At 44.3% G+C, this 22,660-nt stretch overlaps 3 protein-coding genes across 4 annotated transcripts; 2 read left to right on the forward strand and 1 right to left on the reverse strand.

The window, feature by feature from the left end:
* Positions 1 to 400: 400 nt before the first annotated feature.
* Positions 401 to 16,955, forward strand: LOC136442252 (immediate early response gene 5-like protein). 2 transcript variants are annotated; one of them, XM_066439013.1, is made up of 2 exons: positions 401 to 1,100; positions 15,655 to 16,955. In XM_066439013.1, exons 1-2 carry the CDS (start codon positions 401 to 403, stop codon positions 15,849 to 15,851), a joined length of 897 nt encoding a protein of 298 aa, XP_066295110.1. In that variant the 3' UTR covers positions 15,852 to 16,955. The 2 variants fall into 2 exon arrangements, with proteins under 2 accessions (XP_066295110.1, XP_066295111.1); XM_066439014.1 differs by having other exon boundaries at positions 401 to 1,088; positions 15,643 to 15,759.
* LOC136442249 (probable ATP-dependent DNA helicase RecS) lies at positions 1,373 to 4,351 on the forward strand. Its single transcript, XM_066439009.1, has 3 exons — positions 1,373 to 1,931; positions 2,374 to 2,453; positions 2,699 to 4,351. The coding sequence occupies exons 1-3, from the start codon at positions 1,420 to 1,422 to the stop codon at positions 3,925 to 3,927; spliced, it is 1,821 nt and encodes a 606-aa protein (XP_066295106.1). The 5' UTR covers positions 1,373 to 1,419; the 3' UTR covers positions 3,928 to 4,351.
* Positions 4,644 to 9,150, reverse strand: LOC136442247 (uncharacterized). The gene is made up of 4 exons (XM_066439008.1): positions 7,406 to 9,150; positions 7,012 to 7,284; positions 6,460 to 6,661; positions 4,644 to 6,315 (listed from the first exon to the last, which is right to left on the reverse strand). The coding sequence occupies exons 1-4, from the start codon at positions 8,774 to 8,776 to the stop codon at positions 5,375 to 5,377; spliced, it is 2,787 nt and encodes a 928-aa protein (XP_066295105.1). The 5' UTR covers positions 8,777 to 9,150; the 3' UTR covers positions 4,644 to 5,374.
* Positions 16,956 to 22,660: the final 5,705 nt, after the last annotated feature.

Genomic DNA, 22,660 nt, shown 5'->3' on the forward strand with positions numbered 1-22,660 from the left:
TAGACTATGCATAAGACTGATTTGATATAAAAGATAAATTAGAGATATTTATAACATTTCTCTCCCAAGCATCCATTCAGATTGTTATTATAATATAGTTTGCCTTAGTCTAACCCTACTACACCCCCTTAGATATAGTAGTACAGACTGCATTCTCTCAGCCGTCAATCATGCCGCCAGGCGACCGTGTTCTCGGCTTCTGATTGGTCCATTGAAATAGCCATTACGTCAGTGTGGATTTGAATAACACAGGATTTTTCCACGCAACGGTCATTTGTAGATCACGCCACGTTACCGACAGGGTGTGACCCGCGTCTAAGCACCACAACAACCCAAAAACTCGGTGTTTTGATCCAATTTGTTGCAGTTTCTGTTCCTCATCATTATCAGTAAGGACAAGATGGCTTCTGCTGACGCCCAGAGAGTGATCGCCCTGTCCATCGGCAAGCTGCAGGCCTCCCGATCGCAACGTGGCGGGATCGACTTGCATAAGAACCTTCTGGTGTCCCACGTACTGTATACGGCACGGACTGTGCTGTTGACGGGGATGGTCCCCGAGTACTACCGCGCTGAAACAACATCAGTGCAGAGCGACAGCGAGGACGAGACCGTGGATTGTCCCGAAACGGTCGAGGAAGTGGCCGTGCCAGTCGCCGAGAGTACGGAGAGTGACTCAGCGTTGCCGAGTGGGGAGGGCGAGGAGGAGACCAAAAACCTTTGTACACTCACGCCGGTTGTTGACCTCGCCCAACCGCCGCTTACATCAGCCAGCGGAAATGTCGACTCGCGCCTACAAGAGGCCGATTTAACCCTGACCGACAGTGTGGACAAGGAGAATCTTTCCTCCGAGCAACAACAGAACGTTTCCACGACCTCACTGCAGCCCGCTGTGCTCGGTGAAAGGTGCACGAACGTTCCCACGGCCTCGTGCGACGGCAAGCGATCGGCGGCGCCCTGTTCCTGTTGTCGCAAGCGGAAGCAATCCGAAACCGAAGCCGCCTGTGACTCAATTTCCCCAAAGAAACGCAGAATCGAGCAACAGGAAGCGGACTCAGAAACCGACTCCTGGGAAACAACAGAGGACATGTGTACGGAGTCGCCTTCCCTGGGTGCCAGACTAGTATCGGGTCGCTATCGATTTCCTACGGTGGCCAGAGAACAGTCTGCCCGCCCGGTCTTAATCAACGCTCCGGGGAGTTGAGCCCGTAGGGGTGATAACCGCGCCCCTTTCCTACTCTGGTGGCAGCTCTCTAGCTGTCAGTTTTACGCTCTCTATATCGGGCGAACCGGCCGGAGACCACATTGGCCCAGCAGTAATTTTCTCTAATCCCCTGCACAGCGGCGCGCCGCGTCTTGGTTGGGCTGTCAGCTGGGGTATTCCCATGATTCCTCGCGTGACCTACATTAGTGAAATCCAAAATGGCGACGGGCGGAAACTTTTCATTTCGAGACGCCGTCTCTTCTGCTGTTTTGGGACTCCCTAAAGTCGATAGCCTTACAAATGAGCAGTATGTGGCGCTGGAGTCGTTCCTCAGTGGAAATGACACGGTAACGTTACTGCCGACGGGACATGGGAAGTCTCTTATCTACCAAATTGCACCAGTTGTTGCCGGCATTATGATCTCACGAAATAATGCGCCGTCTTGTCTTGAGGGTGTCAAGAAACCCATCTTGATCGTTGTTTCGCCACTTGCTGCCCTGATCAGGGATCAAGTTGAGGAAGCCAATGCCATGGGGATTTCGGCAGTTTCCTTGCTGGACGCGACGGAGAGAGAAGCCAGGGATATCGAGCAGGGCAAATACCAGCTCGTGTTTGGCATCCCTGAGTTGTGGGTGGAGACAGAACGCTGGGGAGACATGCTTCTCAGTGACCACTACCAGGAGAATCTGATCGGGATAGTTTGCGACGAAGTGCACAAGACACCCAGCTGGTAGGAAGATGTTACTTTGATATATTTAACAGCATTATAGCAAGGAGTTATTGTGATAATATCGAAGTTGAGCGGGCAGATATAACAAAGACATCTAGAAGATGCCGCGCGTGTGTTTCATGCAAATGAGTATCTTTTACACTTGGGTGTCGGGCTAGTGACGGGCATGAATAATTTACTTTCCTGCCATTTGTAAACAATGACATTGTAGCCACTCGGCCCGCCAATTTTTAACCGGAATATCTTTTTGTAAACCTCTTCTTTTTGTAACATTTTACATGACAATCCCCTGCACTGCCAGGGTAGAATTAAACATCATATCATAAGCGGTTGGGTTGAGAGAATCATGTGTATTGATGATATTTTGTTCACGAAAAATTATGATACACATGTACATTGTTATCTTCTCTGCTAACATACGCTTTATCTGTACTTTTATTAGGGGCATGGCAAAGAAAGGAGTGAAGGCATTCAGGGAGTGTTTTGGCAGATTGGCTGAACTGAGGTCACTATGTAGAAATGGTAAGTTCTTCCTGTCACTTTGATGAACGGTTCAATCCCCTTTGATTGAATGATTTATCATTATATATTGCTTGCCAACATACTATACATAAAAGAGTACACTTTTAGTCATTTTAGAGGTGGAAATATATACACGTATAAAGATAAAGATTTGAAACACTGATCGTTTTTATGCCTTATCACCATGACATGTAAGACTATGTCTTTCATTTGATTGATTGTGTCTTAAAAAACTATTGTTTCAGGAATCCCTGTTCTGGCGTTGACAGCATCAGCAGATGTCAAGACGAGGAAAGACATTGTACATCTGTTGAAGTTGAAGAAGACAACCTTGTACGTCGAGGCAAGTCCAGATCGACCTAACATTCGGTTATCATGTGTCTCAGTAAAAAAGGGCGACAAGTCTTGTTTAGACTGGATTGTCACTGGCTTGAGGGAGGAAGGTACATCCCATCCCAAAATTATTATATATTGTACCAGTATCACAGTAACACGTAAAGTGTATGATCATATTAAGAAAAGTCTTGGCGACAATGCCTATGTTGGCCCCAAGCAGCTGTCAAGGTATTGTTTAGTGGCTATGTTTCACAACCCTACTCATGCCCATAAGAAGGAAGAGGTTCTGGCTTGCTTTGCCGAAGGACCTGTTCGGGTAATAGTTGCCACAACGGCACTTAGTATGGGCATCAACTTCAAAGATGTCAGGTATGTTGTCAATTATGGTGCGCCACATAGTGCAGAAGATATGTTACAACAAATTGGAAGGGCTGGGAGGGATGGTCTACAGAGTTACGGCATTGTGTACCATACAAGTGGAGACCGTTGTGATGATGATGTAAAGGCATTTGTAAGTTGTAAGACATGTTTGAGGGCCAATCTCTACAATTTATTTGAAAAAAAGAAGGCAACAGTTCCTATGCTACCAGGCCACATTTGTTGTTCTGTATGCCACCAGGCCTGTTGTTGTAATGATGACAAAAATGCTTGTATTGTGCCTGCACCTGTATTTGACAAACCCAAAGCACCGGGAACAGTGCCCGATGACCAACCGTCATTGAAGAGATCTGTCTCAGATGATGAGAAACAGAGGCTAAGGGAAGGGCTATTTGAGTACAGACAATCATTGGTGCAGTCAAAGAAGCTGATGTTTACTCTAGACATGACAACAGGGTTTTCAGCCGATTTGATTGACTGTATCATAGAGCACTCACCCTATATATTTGATGTAGAGTACATTAGAAAGCACATTTTCTTGTATGACATGAAGCATGCAGACGGCATCATGGCTATCGTCAACAAAGTCTTCTCCGAGAAACTTGACATGGATGACCTTTTAAGTTTTATTCAGAGTGAGTTCTGTAGTGAGGAGGCAGATGATGATGCAGAAAGGTTCTACTTTTGGGATTGCCCCTTCGAAGATCCACCTTCGAGTAGCAGTTCTAATGAAGAATCTGATGATGATGACGTAGAGTAATCTCAATGTTGAAGTACTGACTACAGAAACTAAACTTTTTTAAGTATACTTTATTTACAACGAAAGAAGATAATTGTACATAAGCATGTACTAAAGGAATATGTCATATTGTTGTTATACAATGATATAGAATATTTGTACATTTATATACAGATAGACAGTGTTAAGACCTATTTGTCCATGTTATTACTATCAACATAACAACATCCTGCTCAGACTATATAGATTTTTAGATGTGCTGGAACATTTGTACATTTTAACAAATCTTGGACTGATGTCAATGTACATGTCATTTTTGTCATCTTCTATCTCTGTAAGTCTAAAGTACATATTCAAATAACACCAGACATTGGTGATGGATATTGCTACAACAAGAATGTAAATATGACAACATGTACATAAATTGCCCATGGTGTTTATCTTTTATTTGACATAGTACCTCACATTAGACTTGTTTAAAAAATGCAGAACTATGGGACACAGAGCACAACACCTAACTGGTACTACCAAAAGAAGACTTGTACAGTTCAACTTCAACCACCCAAAATACTTACTCATATAGATACCCAATATTAAAGCAACAAACAAAAGTTACAGCCAAGAATGTGTCGATTATATGGAAAAAGACCACAGGGACCCACCCTTATGTAGGTGTCATCTGACCTTAGTTATACTATACATGTCAATAGGGCAGCTTAGAAAGGTGACTTTGGTTATGTCCAACAACAGTTTAGACACACTTCATTAGTCAGACTCTAGCAATGACCTCAGACGCCTTGAACACACTTTCACTAAAACTGTTTTGGCCCACACAAGATATACCAAAAAAAAAACACGTGGTTTTCTTGGGGGGGGGGGGGCAATAAGTTTTATCAGCCTCACCTGGACATACAGTATTCGATCGAGAGGGGTAGTTTTGTCCGGGATTTTTTTTACGTTTCTGTCCTCTTGTGAGAGAGAGGAACGTAAAAAAAACGGACAAAACTACCCCTCTCGATCGTTGGAGAATAGACAGACGGGACACAACTCGACTTTTGGTAACAGTCATACATTTTGTCATACATTTTGTGAATGCCAGGCAAAGGTCAACTTGAAAAATTGCGATCATTACTTTGCAATGCAATTATGAAGATCAATAAGTAGGCGAGTGGGAAAAAAAATGACGGGGACAATTCAGCTCTGACTGGCGTGTAGGCCAGCTTAATATGAATTATGCCCTCCTTGCTCTGTTTGGGGTCACCATCGCACGTCTTTCCATTTGATATACAAAGGGTAAGGGATTTCCATCAATTAGCAGACACACTAGACTCTAATTGATGCTAATTGATGGAAATCCCTTAACCTTTGTATATAACTGGAAAGACGTGCGATGGTGACCCCAAACAGAGCAAGGAGAGCCTTGTTCTTAAGCTGGCCTACACACCTCAGTGACTACAGGAAATACGTCTCATTCAAAGTCTCCCACTGTGTCCTTTACCCACTTTGCGAATTTGACAGTGTTAATGTTTTTCCACAAGTTCCTGTCAAAGTTGGGAAAACTGTCATATTGCCGCCCAGCCTGATACACCAGCGCATTAGCAGAGACAAATTGCCGAACCAGAATGTCGATGTCGTTACTATTGTCTCGCCTATGGTGGTGTCCAGTTGGAGCCAGCACTCCCCAGTCCCTGTCTCCCCTTTCAATGATCTTCTCCATAGTTCCAATCGCATGTGCAATTCGCGAAGCATTCGCTTCGTTGAGGTTTGGTCCCAAAGACTTAAGGAATGATTTCAAGAAAGCGTTCATGTGCTCCAGTCTGAGGTCAAGGGGTATATTGCGACCTTTCCCACCCCTGTTATTGACCACCCTATTCCAAACCAAGGAATGGGCGAGTCTTTGGGGCAGAAGAGCTTTAGCCCTAGCAAAGAACAACAAAGTCCCAAATGCGTATTTTGTGTGCCCATGTGCCTTGTAATAGGGCAGTGCTGCACGGAAACACCTTGAGATTCTTTCACCATCTCCCTCCTTTATCGCATCATGGAGGTTTTCGATAAGTAGTCCCATACTCATTTTTGCTGTGTGATAGTTGAATATACAATCGTCTTTTGGTTCCGGTTTTGTGGTGTTTTCGGTGGGTGAATCTACAATTGTTAGACCGTGTTTGTCCTTCTCGTGTTGTGCTCTGCTCCCAGCTCTAACATACACTTTATTGCAGGTGGGGTGGCGACAAGGTAAGACAGGTTTTACACTTGCCTTTTCCACTGAACTATTGAAAGTTGACATCAGTGTGGTCTCCTCTGCCATGACGAACTGGTCCACCACTTCAGCTGCTCTGCTGTGGAGCCAGTCCCGCTGGACGTGTTTGTCAGCCGTCAAGACCCAGTCAGGAATAGCCGTCTCTTGTGACACTGTAACAAAGGTGTGATGTCATTCAGCGTGAGTGACTAGCAGTAGTTGATCCAGACAATACAGTTCTGACTGCAAACAGCCATGTCACCTAACTGCAAGTACCCATGTCTCGGGTGAAATGGATTCTATAAGTTAAAACTCACCATTTATATTCTCCCAGCCAAAGACCACCATGCAGGCGTACAGGATGAGCGCATCTAACTCTGTTGTGATGAATTCCTTGTATTCACTGTAGTTTGTGTGCGGCCCCTTCTTCGCGTTCAGGCTCCTGGTCGCATTCATGTTAGATGCTAGTGTAGCCTTGTCCCCTGCACTGTCGGCGTTGTAGAATATCTTTTCGTGCACCTGGGAAAACAGATGTAACAACCATTTAATATGTCTACAAATGAATAGCTGGCACGAGGCACAAAATACTGTAAATACAAAAAATGTCTGGTGGTTTCATGTTCGCGGTTTTCGTGATACGCTCTTCGCCGCGAACTTGAAACCACCACGAGTGTTTTGCCCTCCTATCGCATTGTCTACTATTGTCTCAAACGGGAAAGTAAAACCAAGCGAACTTAAGTACTTTTGTAATAGTACAGGAATGAAAAAAGGGCAGCATAGTTTAGTTGAACACGATGCACGATGTTTAGCCTGTTACACAGACACATATACCGGCAGATACAACTGTAACGTTAAGGTCATTGCCTCACCCCCAGGAAGTTTCTCTCGGCATGCCACAGCTCGTTCTTTGCCTTTACGCCTTCCAGACGCTCAACGGGATCGTCTCCGTCGCTGAACGCCTTTTGCACGTTGTCGGCCCTCTCCTGGGACAACCAGTCCCCTCCAAGCAGGATGACTTGCAGCAGGCGAGCGATATTGCCGTCTTCATCCAACTCGGCCGGGACGTACTTGTGAAAGAACTTGAGCACATCCGCCATGTCGCTGCTCTTGTTCTCATTCTTGAACTGTAGTCCGAGCCAAACCTGTGGGGTGGGGGTGACATTATAATGTAACTGGATTTGTACTATACTACACTGTTGATATTTTGCAGCATTTAGTTTAAAAAATGTATTTGTTCAGATCCAATTAATAATTTGGACTAACCTGCTCGGACTTCTGCGCCATCTCCTTCTCATACGGGTGGGGAATGTGCCACACCGCAGCCGATTGAAGCACCTGGAATGCCGGTATCTTCTTAACCATACGCCTCGCAACTATTACTATGAATTCTCTGCGTAGTAGTTGTTGCACCTCTTCGGTTGGCAACAAGTCCTGGGCCAAGTTGAAGTCCCGCACTGACTTTTGTGGCTTGTCATTTGGCAGATCGGTCGCCGAAACACGGTCTAGGACGGCGTACTGGTGGATCCAGTGAATGGACTTGTTTGTGCTGTCAAATCCCTGGTGCTTCGCGTTCACTGTAAAGTCAATGTTGTCAAATACAATCTGAAACCAAGGGGGGTGGTAGTTCGAGATTGAGGACATGGTCTTTTGAATTGTTGCTGTAGAGTATGGTGGTGATGAGGATGTAGCTGTGTCATGTAGGGCTTTGTCGGCTAGAGCATAGCCACCTTCTTGGAATCCTGGCACGCGCTCTTGCAGTGTCCTACTCTCTGGCGGCGACTGCTTAGGCTGATCATCCTCAAGGGCTCCAACCACGCCAATGTCTTCCCACGATGTCCAGTCTTCTGGGGTCGCACAGGAAACGTCCTGTGACGTGACGGAGAATCCAGAATAAGACAGATCAGCGTTGCTTAAGGTGCTCGAGGATTGTCCAGACAGATCAAGCATGGCTTTCTCCGCCGCTGCCTCCTCCTCGGCGCTGACTTCATGAAGGGTTGCCAATATTTGCTCTGCCATGAAGAAATGTTCGATGTCAGCTTTCCACTCAAGCACTCGACTGTCGTGGTCCTTGCCTGCTTCTCTCTGTTTTCGGAGGGAGCTTTCGTAGGACATGGTCACATTTTGCTGATTCAGTCGGTTAAAACATTTCTTTTTTGCCCCTGCGTTGGAAAGAAGGACGCTGTTGCGGTATTGTATTGCCGACAGGGTTGGGTGCGGCACATTGAGGCAGACGCTGGCGGCGGTAGCAACGGCGATGTCAGCACTTAGTCCACTTTTATATCCGCAGGTGGCACGAAGGGCCTCATGCATCCATGGTGACTGGCTGGTGATTTCCTCGCTGACGACTTCTAGGGATAAGCTCGTCAAATCTTCACAACTTGTATGACCCAGGATGGAGGTGGAAGCCATGGCATTTCCCTCCTTTAAGATCGTTGCACCAACCTGTTTTCTGACCTCTGACGAAAGTTCGCTGTGCGTGATTATGTCCTTGGCAGCCAGGTCCCATCTCTTATCGGCTATGTGTCGAATCAACGGCTGGTCAGTCTCGTCTACTTCGGTTACCGTAGGCTTCCTGTCTGATGGCCGTTTCACATGTACCTGTGAGAAACAATTAGGAACCTGTTGGGATTTCATTCTAAGTGCCTAACAAATATGCATGGGTATATATACACATTGAAGTACAGTGAAATTTACTTGCACAGGGCTGGGGGAGGCTAGGGTCACATTTTCAAGTCGGGGCCCGACCGGGCTGTTTGAAAACTTTGAAACAAAGAATTAGCAATGAATGTCAAGAACAAACATAACGTAAGGTAAGGAGAAATGTTAACAAAGTTTTTTGTGTTTTGTTGTCTCTTAAAAATATATCATAGTTTTGGCTCCCACAAGCTGGCCGGCCAGGCCCCGGGTTGGAAATGTGACCCTAGCATGACGAGGGGCGTACGGTACGCGTGGCTGTCCTTTGTTTCAGCGCGCATGGCGCGTGCGTCTCCATTGTTTCAGCACAATACAGGGCGACACCTCTCTATTGTCCCTTCCACCCCCCCCCCCCGCGCCGACCGGGGTCAGTGGTATAGACAAGGAGGTTTAATAGGATTTAAACCTCCTTGGTATAGACCAGTTACCTTTGGCATACTAGGACAGGCAACAATGAAAGAATAACCGTGCAGGGCAAGTCATGCGTTGCAAAATAATCTGCTGTCTTATTAGTTCATAAAATAATTGATGAGAAAACAAAAAGGCAGAATTTTGTCTACGAAAAGAAAAACAGCTTTTGAAAAAAGAATACGTATCAGGCTATAGTGTAAGCCAGAAGCTTCGCACTTCATAAATCAGCAGTCTCGTCGTCAGAAACTTTGATCATGGAGAACTATAAGCGCCCATGCCGCATTTGGAAATTCAACATACACAAGAAACAGAGTACAGCCGAGCTAGTATGCCATTGGAAAATGCACGTATTCTACCGACCGACCGATTTGATAGAGACACCACAAATTTTATACTTTTACATTTTGCATATGATTTCAATTGAAGTCGATGAATACACAGCTCCAATTTACCTCACAGTGAGGTCGCATTGCAATCGCCGTATACTGGAATGGGGCCTTAATGAAGTGAATGAAGGTTACAAAAGACACATACCGTAACTTTTGTTCTGTCGTCTTCGTAGTTTTGGGGTGCCCTCAGCTGCTGGGGGAGCTGATTCTCGATACCTGCGTCTTGTCTGGACAAATACTTTTTGCGCGCCGGTGACTTGCCAGGTGTTACTGTCAGATCACGTTTCTTGTTATTTTTCAGGCTTCCAAGAGGAGCGGTCGCCTGATCTCGTGTAGGAGTCCTTGGCATACTTGGAGCGGTCACATTGTGTCGTGAAGGAGTCTTAGGCCTGACACTCGGAGCGGTCGCCTGATCTCGTGAAGGAGTCTTAGGCCTGACACTCGGAGCGGTCGTCTTGTCTCGTGAAGGAGTCTTAGGCCTGACACTTGGCGGAGCGGTCGTCTTGTCTCGTGAAGGAGTCTTAGGCCCGACACTTGGCGGAGCGGTCGTCTTGTCTCGTGAAGGAGTCTTAGGCCTGACACTCGGAGCGGTCGTCTTGTCTCGTGAAGGAGTCTTAGGCCCGACACTTGGCGGAGCGGTCGTCTTGTCTCGTGAAGGAGTCCTAGGCCTGACACTTGGCGGAGCGGTCGTCTGGTCTCGCGAAGGAGTCCTAGGCCTGACACTTGGCGGAGCGGTCGTCTGGTCTCGTGAAGGAGTCCTAGACCCGACACTTGGCGGGGCGGTCGTCTGGTCTCGTGAAGGAGTCTTAAGCCCGACACGTTCTCTCAACTCCTTGTGGCTTTTTTCAAGCTTGGTTAACTTCCTCATACAACACTGACACATTGTGTCTGAGATGGTCGGGTCGTTAACAAACCGAGTTCCGAGCCATCTCTCTAGTCGCGGTGCCGGAGGCTCTGTGTCCTTGGATGTTTTCTTCAGCTTAAACAAATTCCGCGCATGTTGCTTCTGTCCACCAATCCTTGTGTCTGCGTTGCAAAACCTACATTTATCGTTGATATTAGCGACAAGTCTCGCGGAGGACAACATCGTGTCCTTCGCACCCGAACTCCACCCGAACTGGTTCCGATCGGGGCATACACGAGAAATTTATAAAGGCTTTACCTTTGAAGTCACCTTTCCCATGATTATGCCCGGTTTCACGCATACACTACAACGTAGCAATGTGTCATTTTTGCCACGTTCTGATGGCGAATTAATAGACTACCACATATTGTGACAATGATGGGAAAGCGCTTCAGTGGTTCTTCCGCCACCTTGGGGCCGCAAGACCGTCCTGTTCTCAAGTTCCCGTAAGAAAGAGATTGGGAGTTCGTTTCTCAGAGACAAGACTGTTCTTCCTTCTTATTGTCATGACTTTATATCGTATATTACTATTTACGTGTACCCAGTAACAAAGACACAGCAATGACTTCTCATTCATGATTATCATATTCATTTCATAAAGAAAGGTTGACCTCGACACACCAACACGATAGCAAGATGTTTATAAGGATGTGTCATTTTTGCCACGTTCCGATGGCAAATTAATTGACTACCACATATTGTGACAATGAGGGGAAAGCGCTTCAGTGGTTCTTCCGCCACCTTGGGGCCGCAAGACCGTCCTGTTTTCAAGTTCCCGTAAGAAAGAGATTGGGAGTTCGTTTCTCAGAGACAAGACTGTTCTTCCTTCTTATTGTCATGACTTTATATTGTATATTACTATTTACGTGTACCCAGTAACAAAGACACAGCAATGACTTCTCATTCATGATTATCATATTCATTTCATAAAGAAAGGTTGACCTCGACACACCAACACGATAGCAAGATGTTTATAAGGATGTGTCATTTTTGCCACGTTCCGATGGCGAATTAATTGACTACCACATATTGTGACAATGATGGGAAAGCGCTTCAGTGGTTCTTCCGCCACCTTGGGGCCGCAAGACCGTCCTGTTTTCAAGTTCCCGTAAGAAAGAGATTGGGAGTTCGTTTCTCAGAGACAAGACTGTTCTTCCTTCTTATTGTCATGACTTTATATTGTATATTACTATTTACGTGTACCCAGTAACAAAGACACAGCAATGACTTCTCATTCATGATTATCATATTCATTTCATAAAGAAAGGTTGACCTCGACACACCAACACGATAGCAAGATGTTTATAAGGATGTGTCATTTTTGCCACGTTCCGATGGCGAATTAATAGACTACCACATATTGTGACAATGATGGGAAAGCGCTTCAGTGGTTCTTCCGCCACCTTGGGGCCGCAAGACCGTCCTGTTCTCAAGTTCCCGTAAGAAAGAGATTGGGAGTTCGTTTCTCAGAGACAAGACTGTTCTTCCTTCTTATTGTCATGACTTTATATTGTATATTACTATTTACGTCTACCCAGTAACAAAGACACAGCAATGACTTCTCATTCATGATTATCATATTCATTTCATAAAGAAAGGTTGACCTCGACACACCAACACGATAGCAAGATGTTTATAAGGATGTGTCATTTTTGCCACGTTCCGATGGCGAATTAATAGACTACCACATATTGTGACAATGATGGGAAAGCGCTTCAGTGGTTCTTCCGCCACCTTGGGGCCGCAAGACCGTCCTGTTCTCAAGTTCCCGTAAGAAAGAGATTGGGAGTTCGTTTCTCAGAGACAAGACTGTTCTTCCTTCTTATTGTCATGACTTTATATTGTATATTACTATTTACGTGTACCCAGTAACAAAGACACAGCAATGACTTCTCATTCATGATTATCATATTCATTTCATAAAGAAAGGTTGACCTCGACACACCAACACGATAGCAAGATGTTTATAAGGATGTGTCATTTTTGCCACGTTCCGATGGCGAATTAATAGACTACCACATATTGTGACAATGATGGGAAAGCGCTTCAGTGGTTCTTCGCCACCTCGCAAGACCGTCCTGTTCTCAAGTTCCCGTAAGAAAGAGATTGGGAGTTCGTTTCTCAGAGACAAGACTGTTCTTCCTTCTTATTGTCATGACTTTATATTGTATATTACTATTTACGTGTACCCAGTAACAAAGACACAGCAATGACTTCTCATTCATGATTATCATATTCATTTCATAAAGAAAGGTTGACCTCGACACACCAACACGATAGCAAGATGTTTATAAGGATGTGTCATTTTTGCCACGTTCCGATGGCGAATTAATAGACTACCACATATTGTGACAATGATGGGAAAGCGCTTCAGTGGTTCTTCCGCCACCTTGGGGCCGCAAGACCGTCCTGTTCTCAAGTTCCCGTAAGAAAGAGATTGGGAGTTCGTTTCTCAGAGACAAGACTGTTCTTCCTTCTTATTGTCATGACTTTATATTGTATATTACTATTTACGTGTACCCAGTAACAAAGACACAGCAATGACTTCTCATTCATGATTATCATATTCATTTCATAAAGAAAGGTTGACCTCGACACACCAACACGATAGCAAGATGTTTATAAGGATGTGTCATTTTTGCCACGTTCCGATGGCGAATTAATAGACTACCACATATTGTGACAATGATGGGAAAGCGCTTCAGTGGTTCTTCGCCACCTCGCAAGACCGTCCTGTTCTCAAGTTCCCGTAAGAAAGAGATTGGGAGTTCGTTTCTCAGAGACAAGACTGTTCTTCCTTCTTATTGTCATGACTTTATATTGTATATTACTATTTACGTGTACCCAGTAACAAAGACACAGCAATGACTTCTCATTCATGATTATCATATTCATTTCATAAAGAAAGGTTGACCTCGACACACCAACACGATAGCAAGATGTTTATAAGGATGTGTCATTTTTGCCACGTTCCGATGGCGAATTAATAGACATATACCACATATTGTGATAATGATGGGAAAGCGCTTCAGTGGTTCTTCCGCCACCTTGGGGCCGCAAGACCGTCCTGTTCGCAAGTTCCCGTAAGACACTCGGAGAAAGAGGCCCTTACACAAGACCAACCCCCTTCAGGCAGTGACTGTGATTGTGACCGACAAGAGATCACCATTGCAATATTGCGTCAGACAACGTGAAGCAAAGGTATATGTGTTATCATTTTAGGGCACTAACGTTTGTTTCATTCGTTGCACAAGTGTGGGCTGGCGGAGATGATATCGGCTACTAGCAATATAAGTAATATAGCGTCCTCGCAATCGTTGTTGTAGTCTAAATTTTGTATTTGTTTGTGGCAAGCATTGACAGAAAACTAGAGTAAGCTTACATGCGAGACGGGAGATCTGAATGGGTATGTTCATTTATTCCCAGACATGACTGAACAGTTTCAACCGCAAGGTCTGGATACTGAAGTTGAACACGAGGAATCCTTGGAAATCTTGCCCCTTCCGTCCAACCCAGTGGCGTACGACTCTTCAGAGTTCAGCGCATTGTTTGACGCGGACACCTTCGATTCCCCAAGTACCAGCCTTGACGACACTGTGGACTATGAACATGACAGCGACGCAACGTTTTATTTTGAGGATGGATGCGAGGAAGCCGTAGATATCGGGCCACCGCTTTTATCTTCCACCCCAGAGCACACTGTCAATTCACAAGACACCAGCATTGGATGGAACACAAGCAGGGACATGTTTGAGTCTTCTGCTTCTGAGCCGGCTGCCGTGGCGCACACCGCTAGTGACCCAGACTCCAGCACTGGATGGAACACAAGCAGAGACATGTTTGAGTCTTCAGCCTCTGAGCCGGCCGCCGTGGCGCACACCGCTAGTGATTCAGACTCCAGCACTAGGGACATGTTTGAGTCTTCAGTTTCTGAGCCGGCGCACACCGCTAGTGATTCAGACTCCAGCACTAGGGACATGTTTGAGTCTTCAGTTTCTGAGCCGGCTGCCGTGGCGCACACCGCTAGTGATTCAGACATCAGCATGGGATGGAACACAAGCAGGGACATGTTTGAGTCTTCAAGTTCAGAGTAATCATATTTTGTGAGTCATTAACATAGCTATTTCTTCATTCCTCTTGTTACTTAATATGTTCCTCTATTATTATATTTAGTTGTATCTTTTTGTGTACTTTTATTTAGTTGTATCATTTTGTGTACGTTTACATTTAAGTACCTATGTCCGTGTCGCGGCAAGTACACAGAACGTTATGTCATTTGTATTAGCGAGACTCCGGTCAATCAGGCGGGTTTGCTTATTTTTTTGTACGTGTGATAAATAAAACTGTCAACAGTAGCTAGATACATTTTAACCTTTAGGTACCTGGCGTGGTGCGTCTGTAGCAATATGTTTTCAGGCATGTCTAGTTTATAGTTACGATACAAACGTTGTTTAACGTCACAGTGCATAAGAATTATGTCCGTATTTATTACAATTCTTGTTGTTGTAACTTAAAAACGTATACTTGTATTTGTAAATTATTCTTGTGTTTTGATCTGTTCTTCTTGTGATATATATACAATAAAGGTATTCTTAAGACAAGCTGTAAATTCGCTAATGTAGACAGAATCCACTTACTTCTAGTTACTAAGTACGTTATTGTCAGCTCACCATAAGTCAACTATACTTAAGTAATCCCGACGGTCAACAGCGTTCTTACGATGAAAACAAAGCCGAGGAGGCGTGATTCACAACTTCCCCCTAAATGTCCACGTCCAGAGAGTGCTAAAGACCTCATGAATATTTATCTCATGACGTATTAGGTGGGATCTGATTGGCAAGATAGTGTCACGCGGAAATCAACTACAGCCAATCACTCTGCGCGCGGGGACGCCATGTGGTGCGATTGTGTCATTAATCATCGCCCCGGCGCGACGCCTTGGATGGCAGCCGACACCAGACTGTAGATAGGGCCGGTCAACTCCCCGGCTAGAACTCCCCCGGTGCGCTAATTAGGGTTCGGCGGGCTGGGGTCTCTGTGCCACCGAGAGAACTGACTGCAAGGTACCGGCTAAAAGGCCCGATAAACAGTCTGGAACCCAGGGTAGGAGTCGCCCGTCTCCAGTCTTGTTAGTATCTTCAACTCAGGATTTAAAGGACTTGTGCACAGCTCGATTGAACTAGAATCCGAGCCATCACAACAAGCTGTGCCGAGATCGGGACCAAACTCGTCCAAACAAGGACTCCAGCAGTGCATGCAGGAAGTAGTCACATCTATCGGGACACTAGCCAGACCGATTGTTGCATTCTAGACTCACGAACTTTCCTGTACTGTCTGTAAATAGTCTTTATTTTGTACCACTTCATATCTACCGCCCTGGTGCGCTGTTCTTACGAAACAAAGGCAGTTGTTTGTCGTAGCCATTCCACTGGCTTTGATACCATTTTCCTCAGCCATACGGTGCTACAAAATCACCTTACTGTCGAAACTTGGATACATTCGTACCGAAACAACATCTAGAGGAAGTCTATTTGTGCCAAATGTAGTGTAATAGAGGCGTGTTTTGACCTGCGTCATTGAAGATTGGATGGTGCTCGATTTTCCTTTGTCTGATGATCTCGGTGACGTCAGACGATCATGTATACAATTATGCAGGTCAGCGGAGACGGGGCCTCGTGGCAGACAGACAACTCCAAATCACTGCAATCAAATTTCTATTCGTGAATCGAGTCAAAATTACATCTTTTGAATCATGTATGGCGCTCGGATGCCTGAAATTTTACTTCATGTTTTGGTTCGCTCCTGCAAAACGTTGTTTACCTTGTCGTGCCTAGAAGCGAGGACCCCATTTCCGCCAGCGTTTGATGCAAATGAAGTTTCATTGTTATGCATCGAGCAAACAAGCGTGCTAGGCTGTAGCAGGGGCCCTGGCCGGGGTTTCCCGCCGGGGTTCCCCTCTAGTTCCAACCATCTGTGCCCCAAGATGTCTGTTTTCTTGTGTTGTCTTACCGACACTACCATATTTGGTATCAGGAATGTAGACTGACTGGCTGAGGAATTCCCGTGTGCAATAGCGGCAAAACAGAACAGCTGTCCCAGGGTCAGAATTGTAAACACACAAGAAGAAAAGCTGCTAGCTTGATCTTTTGTAAATATTGTAGCATAGGGAAAACTCGACAAGCCGTACAACTGCTGTACTCCAAATGGAGAGTACCTACAATGAAACTGTACATGTTTTTTTATCGTTAATTTATGCTGGAACCCGAGATGTGAGATTGTATGGCTCAAAAGACACTTGAGCCTGATATGTACATACTTGCAATGTGACTCGCTGTTGTTATGGTAACGCAGGTGATGCGTCGCCTTACGTCATGTTCTGGGAATAAAAATGTCCCATCGGATGATGACACATGAATACATCGTGCGTGTGGTTTTATTGTGAATATTTAATGACATTTTTCCCGCCTCTGTAATGCGATACACATTGACATAACTCAGTCGTAATCACGGACTGATTTAGACCGGTTTGTTTGGTACCTGAACTAGTTCACAAGTCTGGCTTGATTCCAACATTATGTACCCCACGACGTTTTCTTCCTTACTACAAGGACATAGGGATTACGATGTACACAATTGTAGAAATTGTTTACACGGAATCAAAATCTAATTGAAGTCGCCATTTGGTGCTAAGCACAGATGAATAGTACATTTACATTTTGATATTTTCATTTTTTGTAAAACGTTGCAGAAATGTATTTTCAACACGGCATTGACAGTAAGGCGAGGGTAGGGACAGGAAACAAAAATAGTATGGGGCGCAGGTGAAAACACACTAAGAACAGGAAATTGCCAAATACGCCGCCAAATTCTCCTGAAATCCGTCTTTCCGCAAGGCTAAGCTACGCAGGACAAGACCTTGAGCTCCCGTCTGGCGAGGTGCCATTGCGAGAGAAACACAGCGTTTCTCAGAAGGGGCCGTTTCCGTAGCCACAAAAGGCTTGGGTTGGAAGCCTCTGCCTCAGGCACGGACAGAAATATCCTCACTTCCAGAGGTAAACAGGAAGTAAGGGTGAATATTGAAGCCTTTTGCAGAAAAGGGAAGACGCTTCAAGTACAAGCAAATTGCCTGAATCATGTACCCGCTATGGTTAACTCCAAATATGGCGAATAAAACACGAGGGATTTAGAATTGATTCCCCATAGGGTTTGTCACCTGCTCATCAAAAACCAAGCTGTGGAAAGTTCTATGAAACCATATTCTTACTATCACGGTAAACATTCTGGCAGAAACATCCCCATGAAAGCTGTTGTCAAACTAGGTTACGTGCTATTATTATTAGAAATTTTTATTTTTGTACTTGTGTGATCAAAGTGTAAATATTTTTTCAACACCAACAATTTTCACCGAGAGGAAAGGCAATGACGTTAACGTTATATTCTTGGACGTAACGTAACTAACGTTACTACTCATACGTTAATAGATATTGCGTAGTGATGTTTGTATTGGGAAAATGTCTAATGCAACTCCGGTCACACAAAACGTCCGTGAGGTCGGGTGATTGTTTGGTTTGACGTCACCAGGAAACTAACTCGCGTCACACCAGCTTTGGATTTCCCCTCAACAGACATAAAAGTATTTCCTGATTTCCTGTACTCTATCTATACCGGGTTCATGAGTCATTAATGTACTGGAGTCCGTGCTTATGATGTTTATACATACATGCGCATACGGTAAAGACAACTGGGGTGTGCCATATGTGCCCAAATGTCGATTGTGTTTGAAGCTAGTGTTTATTTCTCAGTGTCCAAAATCTAGTCTAAGGTATTTCTGTGAAATTACACAGTTTTCCTCAGTAATTCGATACAATGGTGTTGTGGGGTTTTTCAGGAAAAGGACCGCTTTTGTGTACCGATTGTTCTGCTAGGTTAACCGCCCGCGGCAATTCTTTCAGGGCGACGGATAATGCAATCTTTAACCACAAATCGAATCAGCATCCGTAACGAAACACTGCATTTCTTGTAACAATTCAAGAATTCAATCTCTGTTATGATATTACCCTGTTACAATGTCTCAAAAGATGCAAATATCTAGACTCTACCAGTCTCCCCCGGTCGCTGGGAAAATAGTAGAAATTGGCCAAATAGAGTCAAATGTTTGAAGGGAGTCGGCTACGGAGAGAGGGTCAAATTGGCAACCGAGGTTGCCAATTTGACCCTCTCTCCGTAGCCGACTCCCTTCAAACATTTGACTCTATTTGGCCAATTTCTACTATTTTCCCAGCGACCGGGGGAGACTGGTAGAGTCTAGCAAATATCTGTTGAGGAGAATTTTCAGTCAGTCCCCTGCTGCGTGCCCTTTGCCCCCCTCCCCCACCGAGAGCCTGTGTACAAAAGGTTTTGTGGTGTTGACTAACTGGAATGGCAGGTATGCAAACACAAAACCGCAGTGTTCAGGGCACGACACACTGCAGACAACACTATACACGGTATACAGGCATCCGGATAAACGTATAACGTCCGCCAACGCACGACTCTATATGCATTATTGTAATTTTTATACCATATTTACATCTGATATGCAGGCGACCTAGATTTTGCCGCGCCATGAATTTTCGTCAGAAATTTTAATAAGGGCGTTCCCCATTTCACGCACCCACCTGAACCGGCTTACCCAACCCAAACAAATAGAACCGTTGCCAATAGCAACCAGGTAAAGCTGTCTCAGCCGTCGTCCTTTCAGACCAGGGCGTTGGCTGTGCTACTTATAATAGCCGCGGACCAACCGATGTATTAGTAATTCAAATTACATACGTGGCAACCCTATGTTATGGTACATGCATCCATAGCAGAAGACCGCGGCGATTTTGCGATATCGTATTCCTATATTATCTAACAACGTATTAATGATATTGTAACAACAACGAACATGACGAAAGCTTCTGATAAGAACATTAAATTCATATTTTATAAAAAAATTATGCTGCCGCTTTTTAATTTCCGATTATGAATAATATCCGCAGGAAGGATGAGTGGCATGTCTAGGGGATTATATTTCTAGGGAATTTCACAATGAGGAAGTGGGAGTTGGCCGTTATTACATACACGGCTTGGGGAGAACAGGAAGTCTTCCTATTGTGTTATGGGTGGTATTCCTTGGTCACACAAAATATCAATTTAGTGTGCATGTAACATTGCTTACAAATGCTCTGAAAAAACATATCAATTGATATGAAGGAAGATATCACCAAACTATTCATATATTATTTCATGCGTGCAACAACAGTATGAAGCATTGGTAAGTATACACCTTTATGACTGCAATCAACCCATGCTGTTTAAAGTAATTGCTTTTCCTTTACATCTCACAGGAAACAGGAAGTATAAGACATAAAAGAAGAGCTTTTCCTTCCGTCCATTCTGGCTGTTAATGGATCGGTACTTCCGGAGTACGCATGAGGAAATACATGTGAGCCACGGCGGTGGCATCATAGACAACAATCATAACAATCATAAAGACAAGGAAGTATCTTCTGTCCATCAAAATACGGGAATTTTAGAGTGAATTCAATGTGCATGTATTTGTTCTTCGTGAGTGAGGACAACATCTGTGTTTCATAACTGAGTATCCATGTCTCTTTCAGATTTATAGTGCGAGTCATAGCAGTACTGTTTATATGATGATATAATGTCCATATCTTTTATCTTTATTGCTCTATGGCTTGACTTTGCATTGGCATACAATTTCTCAACGCATAAGGAGAGTAGAGTAACAACAAAAATAAACCGCAAAAAAATAAGATCGGTTATGGACCTTTTTCTTGTCTCCACCGGGAATCTTTGCGGACTGAACAAACAGTAGAAATTGGCCCAAATTGGGGAATATTTTGCCAAAGGAGTTTGCCATCCATAGGACCAACTCCTCTGACAATATACTCCTCCTATTTTGGTAAATTTCGATTACTTTTTGGCAGCCAGTGGAGTGGTCTTGTAGAGACTAGTGTGCCTTTTGCAAGGATAGGCTAGAGAATGACCATATTTGGAAGCTTGTCCAGACGTAACGAAGCTCGTGTTGTGACCGTCTCTATCGTGTAACTATCATCAAACAATCATGATAAAGTGTGTCATGTCACACACCTATAGCTCATGATAACCACTTGCGGGTGTCCATCCATACAGATGAGTGAAGAGGTCGTGATTAAATCAGTACGTACAGGGCGACCGTTGCGTGGGTTACCGCAAACGTCACTGACGTCGACGTCGACGCACGGCTGCGTCAAACACGCCGGAAATCCGCCCACGACTGGACTTAAGTAGCGTTAACGCTGACCTTGCCCACTTACATTGACACTGAACAGATTTGTTATGATTCGTTTTTAACAACATGTTGTTCCTGTAACCACATATGTTATAAGGTTACATTATTCTCAGCGTTTTGTTCAATCCTATTAATTCTTCTCCACCCACAGAATTTTCTGGAGCTTCTGTCACAAAATGTGGTTCATGCGTAGCTGAAATGCAATGCACACTGCTTGGTATTAGATGTCAATATTGAACGCAATGGAACATGTTGTGAAAGTAGCAAGTCACGCAGGCGAAAACATATGATATTAGATCGAGTCTTGATACGTCTATAAGTTTGATGATACATTTCGAAAAAATGCCAAGTCATCCCTACTACAGGGAAAATCGGCTCTAGATGTTAAACATTGCCCCATTGTGACAAAGGTCATTGGCAAAATCTGAATTGTTTATCCAATTGCTGACGTTATTGAATAACCGCACGGTCATTGACCTACCTGCCCATCCCCAGCATGAATAATCGTATATATTCAAGGCCGCGCTGAATATTGAGAAACCGATAGCGACTGGCGCATCCCAAAGTCAGAACGTGCGTTTTCAAGGTCACAGCGTACGTATATACATTCAGGCAGCGGTAAAGCAATAACCAGGCTCAGCGGATCGCTGGAAAATACTAGTGATAGAAATTGGTCAAATAGAGTGAATATTATGCTACGGTAGTCGGCATAATATTCACTCTATCTGACCAATTTCTACTATTTTTCCAGCGATCCGCGGAGCCTGGTAGAGGCTAGACGTTTTTCACCATAAACATTTTACCCCGTGATTTTTCAACCCATTTACTAGAAAGATGGAGAAAATACACACCAAACACGTGTAAAACACTGAGCCGAACGCTACATCTGCTTGGAGATTAATTCCTTGTCCACGCACCATGGGTTGTCAACCGTTGTGTTGATATGAATATTCTAAATCGATCAAACATCTCAGACATTGACGTAAGTAGACAAATGAAATGCGTAAATCGCTCTTATAAAAACATCAACCTAGATAGAAACAGCCAAATATTACACTGCTTTGTATAATCTAGGGATGAGAAACATTGCTTTCCATGACACAATATTGCGCTCTTCTGATATGCTAATGTAATCATATGGATTGGCTTCGTTCCGACACATGCACCCATCTAAACGTTGCTATAACGACCACTAGCAGTGTCACTAAAAATAGCAACCACTCAATACGGAAAAATCACGACGTAGCTCTGATAGTGGTAAAGCAATCAGGTCCAAAAATAGCCTCTTACTGCTCACGTTTTGTACTCCCGCCAAGTTAAATGTAGCATAGAGATGTAAACGATCGTAAGAACAAACTCGAAATGGTTCCAGACTGGCACCTGATATGCAAGGTGTATATTTAGCTCCCTAGATATAGCGTTCTTACACAATCATTCCGTTACTGTCTCATACTGTCTCGCCTCCAAGGCTTCGCCTCTTGAAGTTGAAGCATTGCGCTTGAAGCATTGAGAAAGAGTCCAAGGAAACCGAATTTTTGGCTACTGCTTCTGGATTTATTTTGGTTCTGACAATAGCTGCTCATCACTAATATTTTCTTGGATACTGGTATTTGTTCGAACACATGTGCTTGTTCATATAATTGCAGCACAAGCGATATGAAATAATAAATTTCTAAAATCCACGGTATACATACTAGTCTGATATCAACCGTTGTATGATATTGAATTCATCTCCTGCTTGGACCATCATCAAGCTCCCCATTAGCAAAGCTAAAGTAAAATATATCAGCGCTGGCCATAGGCCT

This window comes from Branchiostoma lanceolatum, chromosome 9 (assembly GCF_035083965.1).
Source record: "Branchiostoma lanceolatum isolate klBraLanc5 chromosome 9, klBraLanc5.hap2, whole genome shotgun sequence".
Taxonomy (NCBI): Eukaryota; Metazoa; Chordata; class Leptocardii; order Amphioxiformes; family Branchiostomatidae; genus Branchiostoma; species Branchiostoma lanceolatum.